Source organism: Grammomys surdaster, unplaced genomic scaffold, assembly GCF_004785775.1.
Source record: "Grammomys surdaster isolate TR1022 unplaced genomic scaffold, NIH_TR_1.0 225, whole genome shotgun sequence".
NCBI classification, from domain to species: Eukaryota; Metazoa; Chordata; class Mammalia; order Rodentia; family Muridae; genus Grammomys; species Grammomys surdaster.
The window spans coordinates 6,477,398-6,486,057 of NW_021604670.1; the positions used below are offsets into that span (position 1 = coordinate 6,477,398).

The 8,660-nt window shown below is 38.3% G+C and overlaps 1 protein-coding gene and 1 pseudogene across 1 annotated transcript; both read left to right on the forward strand.

Annotated features, from left to right (window-relative positions):
• Positions 1-442: 442 nt before the first annotated feature.
• Positions 443-1,207, forward strand: LOC114625971 (interferon alpha-1). Its single transcript, XM_028773345.1, has one exon. The coding sequence runs from the start codon at positions 503-505 to the stop codon at positions 1,073-1,075; it is 573 nt and encodes a 190-aa protein (XP_028629178.1). The 5' UTR covers positions 443-502; the 3' UTR covers positions 1,076-1,207.
• Positions 1,208-4,489: 3,282 nt separating this feature from the next.
• LOC114625973 lies at positions 4,490-5,064 on the forward strand (annotated as a pseudogene).
• Positions 5,065-8,660: the final 3,596 nt, after the last annotated feature.

Sequence of the window (8,660 nt, forward strand, 5' to 3'; positions counted from 1 at the left end):
GAATATATGTTTAGAAAAAATAATTTGTAACATAATGAACATTATACTTTGAATAATTATATTTAGAAATAAATATCATCCATGAAAATTCAATTGCACATTTAAATTCAAAAGCTTCTAAACATAATCATTAGAAAATGTTCTCATTCTTCACATGTAACTTTGCACATCTACTATATAGTGTGTTATAAAAGACAACGGCATGTTTTTTGGAAATAGATTGGGTGAGAGGAAGAATGAAAATGGAAGCAGTTCTGAAGACCAAAAAGCCCCCCCCAAAAGAAAAAACCCAAAACCCCAAAAAGAAAAAGCCAGGCTCAACCAAAGAATGACTTAGAGAAAGTGAGAAGGGCATAGGGAAGTAATAACAACACATTCAGAAAATAGAAACTAGAGCTTTTTCTTATTTAAGTCTCATCCACCCATGATGGTTTTCAGAGAACTAGAGGGAAGGTTCAGGACTACACAGCCCAGAAGAACAGCAGCATCTGCAAGATCCAGAATGTCTAGGCTCTGTGCTTCCCTTATGATCCTGACAGTGGTGAGCCACTGGTCAACCTGTTCTCTAGGATGTGACCTGCCTCAGACTCATAACCTCAGGAACAAGAGGGCCTTGACACTCCTGGCACAAATGAGGAGACTTTCCCCTCTCTCCTGCCTGAAGGACAGAAAGGACTTTGGATTCCCCCTGGAGAAGGTGGATGCCCAGCAGATCCAGAAGGCTCAAACCATCCCTGTCCTGAGTGAGCTGACCCAGCAGATCCTGAACATCTTCACATCAAAGGATTCATCTGCTGCTTGGGAGGACACCCTCCTAGACTCCTTCTGCAATGACTTACATCAGCAGCTCAATGCCCTGCAAGCCTGTCTGATGCAGCAGGTGAGGGTGCAGGAGTCTCCCGCGTCCCAGGAAGACTCCCAGCTGGCTGTGAGGAAATACTTCCACAGGATCACTGTGTACCTGAGAGAGAAGAAACACAGCCCCTGTGCCTGGGAGGTGGTCAGAGCAGAAGTCTGGAGAGCCCTGTCTTCCTCAGCCATGTTGCTGACAAGACTGAGTGAGGAGAAGGAGTGAGTCCTGAGACAAAGTGGAGAGGACTCTCCTGGACTAGGACACTGCACTTCTCTGCTCAGATTCTGTTGTCTCAAAAATCTCACTCATTTGGAACATATTCAAACATCCTGCCTAGGTATTTTAGCAGTAATGAGCAATACTGTTTTATTCAGTAAAGGGGTTTATTCTCCAGCTATCCATTCAGATTTATTTATTTATTTATTTATTTATTTATTCATTTATTCATTTATTCATTTATTCAGTGTACTGATTATGTACGTCACTTATTTTGTATAACTTTATATTTTTGTATTTACCTTAATGTAGCGAATACATATGTAACTAGCTAATTTTCTATGTTCTATAAACTATTTCTAAATGAAACTGTTTTGAGTTTTTCCTTCTTTCCATCTTTTCAAATATTTTCAATGTTTAAACTGATATTCTGCCATATAACAATTATATGCATGGCCAGGGTGCAAATCTTGTGACATTGCCTAGGTTTAAATCAGTAGATCTATCTACTCATCTTATATTTGTCCTTCTTTGATGGCCAAATCTATATTTTACATTTCTACAGTACAATGTTCTACTGTATATACAACTAGCATGCTGTGCAGAAGGAAGGCAGGATATCTTGCTTCTGTCAAATTGTATCTTAGTCCTCTTTAACAAACTCTTCCCCAGACTCACCAGCCTCCTGCTTCCTTCACTCTGGTACCTATTCCACTCTCAAGTTCTGTGCATCTAACTGAACACACAAGTCTTTCACATGAACACTGCAGAAGAAAGCAATGGTCTTGTAGGATTTATAAAACTTAAGAGGACAGGAGTTCTGCAGTCATCCTTGCAATTGCTCTCTTGTGGAGATAGGTACAAGCTGGGGAGATGAGGATGAGATTCGCTGTATAGCAGAGTGCTAGTAAATTTGATAGCTACTGAAAAAGTCCCATTGTAAGAGTAATACCATCTTGGGATCTGTATCAGACTCTCCACATACCCACACTCCAAGGAAGAACCAGATCTGAGGGTTCAGGTAACTGTATTAAGCTGAAGAACACCAAGAGCCCACTACAAAGTGATGGGCGGAAAGAGGGTGTCTTCATTGATTCAACTTTGAGGTACCAGTGAAGCAGAGCCACAAGGTCTGCAGGAATTTGTTCCTTAGATATATAGAGAGAAATTAGGAGAAACCCCCTTGCCTATAATGGATCATTTATGGGACTAAATTGGAAAAGCACCATCTGGTTCTCTGTTCTGAAGAGACTCTGTGTTATGAACGCTCTGCCCAGTCGCTGCCCAGTTACACAATCCTCTGAAGTAGGCAACATCACTTTTCACCTAACTTACTCAAGAAAGATATGGCCAAAATGCTCATTGAAGAGAAATACACACATATTGAGTGAATTGAATTAAATGACCGTGTGTGTGTGTGTGTGTGTGTGTATTGAACTCAGGATATCTGGAAGAGCACTCAGTGCTTTTAACTGCTGAATCATCTCTCCAGCCCCCCAAAGTTCAGATTCTTTATCTATTTGTTGAGGTTTGGATACAAAACATCACTGGAGGTTCTACATGTTGGTGGTTGGTACTCAGGGGAGCAGAGTTCCCAGGGCACTTGAACCTTCATCACATCCTCCAGGAATAAACTTTATCAATGAAAAAGCTTATTCAGATGAGTGGACTATTCGGTAGGGAAGGTTTGCGAGAAGAAGGTCATGGGGCTCCATCTTAAGGATACACTTTGTCTCTATTTGTTTCTTGGCCAACTTGACGTGAGTAACTCTGTGAGCCACATGCTCTTCCCATTATGTACTGGATCCAGAAATCGACGAAGTTAATGGTCTAAAGTTAATAGACAAAATAAGTAAATATATTAGTAGTATGATTTTTAAATTTCTTATTATTCTTGTATATGTGTAGGAGTGTGTGTGTTTATGTTCATGTTGGTGTGTGAGAATAGGTCTGTTTGTATGTGAGTGTGTGTTCATGTTGGTTTGGCTATGTGTTGTGTCCCTTTGTGTACAGGTGTGTCTGTGTGTGTATGATATGTAAGTGTGTGTGATTGTGAGTGTATGTGTGATAACTGTAAGTGTGTAGTTTTGTGTGTGTGTATGTATTTTCATATGTGTTTCCATGTGTATGAGCAGTATGTCTGTCTGTGATTATATCTATATGTGTGTGCATTTGTGTGGGTAGTGTTTATGTATTATATGTGTTTCTATGTTCATCTATGTGTGTACATGTGCGGGATGTGCAAATGTGTCTAGGTGTTTAAGTTTATATGTGAATCATGATATATATGTATAATAAGGTTGTGTGTATTGTCTGTGTATGCATGGAAATATGTGCATTTTGAGTGTGTGCCTTGTGTGTGTGAGAATATGTGTCTGTATATGTGGTAGTATGTGAGTATGTGTGCCAGTGTGTGACAGTGTGTGCATGTGTGTGAGTGAACATCTGTGTATGTCTGTGTGTATATGATTTTAAGAATGTGTATGCATAAGATTTTTGCATGTATGTGAATGATGGCGCATGTGGATGTGGGTCTGTGTGTGTGCATGCATGTACTGAGTTTGTGTGTGCAGGCACAAGCTTGCCTCATTGTGAAAGTGTTGGCCAGAGGCCACCTTACAGGCATCCCTTCTGTAACCGTGGGTTGCAGGAATCCAATTCAGCTCATCAAGCTTGAATAGCAAGCCTTTTTACACATTGAAACTTAACAATGGCATGACAGTTGCTAGATAAATAGCTAAAATACAATGATTATTAAATTAACATTTTCAATTATATAGATTATACTAATATATAGATATATAATATATAGATATATAATAATATAATTATATAGATATATAATTGAAAATGTTTAATTAAGGAGATTTGAAGAAACTTATTTTTAGCCTTTAAACATTGAAAAATTTAAAGTATAATACTAAATCAATATTTTAAGTTTAAAAACAATTTTAATTATACTTTAGATTATAATTTAAATAATTATGTGACTGATAGGAATAACAACAAAAGTTTATTATAATATGAAATTCAATAACTTTGAAATCCAATGTTTAGATAAAACTTGTCTGAACATTAGGTATGTAAATTTTGACAATTGGATTGGATTTATGGTGGAATGGGTAATAGCAATTTTATTTAGAAAAGAAAAAACTTGTAAAAGAGGTTTGTTGAAAGGAGAGATGAAAGTAAAAGAAATAATTAAAACAAAATGGTTAAGAAAAAAGGCCCAGATACAAGAAAATAATGAATTAAAGAAAGTGAAAAAGAACTGGAAAAGGAAAGGAGGATATTCAGAAAATGGAAATTAATGCTTTTCACTACTTAAGATGAATGGAAACAGGATAGTCTTCAAAGAACTTAGAGGGAAGGTTCAGGACCACACATCCCAGAGGAACAGAAACATCTGCAAGGCCCACAATGGCCAAGCCTTGTGCTTTCCTGATGGTATTGGTGGTGATGAGCTAGTGGTCAACCTGCTCTCTAGGATGTGACCTGTCTCAGACTCATAACCTCAGGAACAAGAGAGCCTTGACACTCCTGGCACAAATGAGGAAACTCTCTCCCCTGTCTCCTGCCTGAAGGACAGAAAGGACTTTGGATTTCCCCTGGAGAAGGTGGATGCCCAGCAGATCCAGAAGGCTCAAGCCATCCCTGTCCTGGAAGATCTCACTCAGCAGATCCTGAATATTTTCACCTCAAAGGAGGCATCTGCTGCTTGGGAGGAAACCCTCCTAGACTCCTTCTGCACTGGCCTCCACCAGAAGCTCAATGTCCTGCAAGGCTGTCTGATGCAGCAGGTGGGGGTGCAGGAACCTCCCTTGACCCAGGAAGACTCCCTGCTGGCTGTGAAAAAATACTTCCACAGGATCACTGTGTACCTGAGAAGAAAGAAACACAGTCTCTGTGCCTGGGAGGCGGTCAGAGCAGAAGTCTGGAGAGCCTTGTCTTCCTGAGCCAAGTTGGTGGCAAGACTGAGTGAGGAGAAGGAGTGAGTCCTGAGACAAAGTGGAGAGGACTCTCCTAGGCTAGGACACTGCACCTCACAATATAAGCCCTCCTTTAAAAACTCATTTATTTTGGCATGAATACAATCATCCTGCCTACATGGTTCATAAAAAATGAACAAATTGTGTTTATATATAAGAAGCACTTTTCTCTGCATGTATTTGTTCATATCTATCAATTTATCTATCTACCCATCTACCTTTATATTACCATTGATATATTTTAAGTTATTTTCAGTCTATTTTCCTTAATATATCAAACCATCATATGTAAATGGTTTTGTATTCAAATACATTTGTCTCTATAAACCACTTTTGATTTGTTACTTTGATATGTACTCAATTTTAAATGTTTTTAACAGTGTACTGTATGTCATAAATATTACACAATGAACAATGTTGAAAAATAAGATTGAATGCACATGCGTAGTGTATAGTATTTACACAAAACTTAGAGGTTTCTTTGTACTTTTCTGTAGTATATAGTTTTTGCCTGGATTTATAGCCAGCATGCTGTGCCGTAGAAAGTCATATAATCTTGCTCCTGTCACATTCCTTAGTCCTCTTTGACCCATTATTCCTTAGAGCAATCTTCCATCTGACCTCCCTGACCTCTGTTACCTATCTACCATCTACTCTCAACTTCGACAAGTTTAACTGTTTGGGGTTCTAATTATGAATGAGATAGTGGTAAAGATAGATGAAGAAAAATGATCAGCCTGACTATATAGCACAGACAAACATACCAAGAAAAAAACTAGGAAGCAACTCTATTCATAATAGCCTCAAGAACCAGCCCTTCAAACAAATCCCATGAGGGAAGTGAAAGGCCTATCTTTTGAAACAACACTATTCCCTCTCAATTTTATGGGCTTTTTTCCTTCTCCATTTCCACTTCATTCTCCTCCTCCTCCTCCTCCTCTTCCTCCTCTTCCTCCTCTTCTTCCTCTTCTTCCTCCTCCTCCACCACCCTTTGTTATTCCTTTTGTTTTTTCTTCTTAGTCCTTCTAGTTATGCATACTACAGCGTCATCTCCTGGAGCAGGAGTAGCTTCCCTCAAGGGTCCTATCCCTGAGGATAACTGATTCTCTCCCAGCAGCTACCAGGTGCCATAGTTCCTCAGCTATAGGTGGAATTACCTTTGTTTTCCAAGCTTGGATTTTTGTCTAGGTTGATGTTGTTTATTCAGTCATAGTGACTCTGTATATTTATGCAACAACACTATTGTGCTCAAGAACATGGGTTTGTTGTGGTCATCCACTGTTTTTGGCTATTACAATCACTCTGCCTCCTCTCCTGCAATGATTCTTAATGCCATGAAATCAACCTTTTATTTTCTGCTCAGTGATCAATTGTGTTTATTGGCATGGACTGAAAGAGCTTTCTGTGGTCAAAGTTGGCCAATGCAGAAACCTTCTCTTAGATATAAGCTGTAATTTCAAATCAGGTATTATGACACTACCAGTACAATACTAAAATGCTTTCATGCTTTGGTATCTTCATGATTCCACATGTATTTTTAAAATGACACTTCTGGGAGAAACATTATTAAAGATTTTATTTGGATTGCATTGAGTCTGAACATCACTTGAAAATATAATCATTTTTTTCATAACATCATTGTATTTAATTACCATAGATCTTGTTATCTTTTTATCTTAATACCCCAAATTGTTACTACTACTTTGTCATTTGGATGATGCATCAGTTCCTTTTTTGGCTTTCATTTGCAATGACATCATATTTTTGGTTCAGTGCCACAAACTGGTATCAGGGTTTGAAGACTTTGACCATCAGACCAACACCTCAGGAAAGAAGAAAGAGTAAATGGGAAAGTACAGACAGTTGAGGCACTGAAAGCCCTAGCCCTATTTTTGGTTCAGTGCCACAAACCAGCATCAAGGTTTCCTTTCTAGGAAAGTAGAGAAGAAAAATAGAACAGAAGTGGAGACTTCTATCATCAAACCAACACTTTTTGCTTTATCACCAACACTTTTATCAGGAAAGTTAAAGGAGTAAATAAAAACTATAGACAGTAGAGGCATTGAAAGCTCTTACTGTGTGTCAGAATTGCCTAAACATGCCATCCATTAGAAACATTGCACACTGAAATTAATCACTGAATTCAATATTAAAGAAAGAAGAGATGGTGACAAATTAAATAGGCATCTGAATCCAAGACTGAAACTGAAAGTAAAATTACACACACACACACACACACACACACACACACACATTTTATACATGATGTACTGTATGTGTGATATATAATAGCAGTATACACTGTATATAACTATGTACATATGTGTGCACAAATAGTCTCTCAGAAAGACTCCTAGTACCCCCATGCTGTCCCAGACTTCAGCTTTCAGTCTCACAGCCCTTGTGTCATCCTTGCTGATGCAGTTTACATGAATGCAGTGTGTGCTTCTCATTCTCTCCTTATTAACCAGCTCTGCTCACTGTTCTACTCTTTTTTTATTATGTCTTAGAATTTTTTCTAAAAACGCATAACCACCAGTTGAAACCATAAATTAAGAAGTTTTAATGCATCTTACCTGTGTAAGAATTTCCTCTGATATCTAGAGCTTAGAGAATGTTCTTCTAATGACCTAATACTGTTTCAAAAAAGAAAGAACAAAGGAAAGAAAGAAAGAAAGAAAGAAAGAGAGAAGAAGGAAGGAAGGAAAGAAAGAAAGAAAGAAAGAAAGAAAGAAAGAAAGAAAGAAAGAAAGAAAGAAAGAAGAAAGAAGAAAGAGGAAAGAGAAAGCAAGAAACAAAGAAAAGAAAAAGCAAAAGGAAACCAAATCTTAAATTTATGATAAAAATTTAGGGAAGAAGAGAGCCACCTACTGGCCATGCCCTGCAAAGAACAAACAGAATCCATCTCAGGTAAGTTCGCTACAAAATTATGATTCCTGGCAGAGTTTTTCCACACTAAAACAGACTTTTCCCAAGAAGAACTTTAGATTGCAAAATTCCATTTCCTTCAGTTCTCTGAGGGAGAAAAAAACCATCTTGGGTTCTCACAGGTCATTTCTTCTAAACAACGGACTGCTAAATGTGTACAAAAGGATCATTTGTTCCTTTCCCTCTAGTCTTCAGTAATGGAAATTCTCTGGAGAGGGAAGAGTCTGTGTGCAGTCCATGTGGTGATTCACAACCAATCTCACATCATTTTGAGCATTTGATAAATCATGGAGAATGCACTGTAAAACTAAGAAAACCATCCCTGAGCTAGGAATGCTATAAAATAACACCTGAACCTGCTGAAGAGATTCTCCACCTGCTGCTGGGCCTGCTGATGCCAGCAATGCTGTGTTTGATAAACGCACTGATTTATGACTGCCTTTTGATCTGTGACTTCCAAGAATAGAAGTAACTTATTCTACAAAGCTCATACCACATGATATGTTCCATTACAAATCTGTGTTCCAGTCTGTAGTCACTCTTTTTTTTTTATTCTTATTTTTATTGGATATTTTATTTACCTTTCAGATGTTATCCCCTTACCCCATTCCCCCCTCCCACCCAGGAACCCCCTATCCCATCCCCCCTCCTCCTGCTTCTATTAGGATGTGCCC

Bases quoted from the DNA above. Each gene is read 5' to 3' on its own strand.
- LOC114625971 (XM_028773345.1), top strand. From the start codon at position 503: ATGTCTAGGCTCTGTGCTTCCCTTATGATCCTGACAGTGGTGAGCCAC.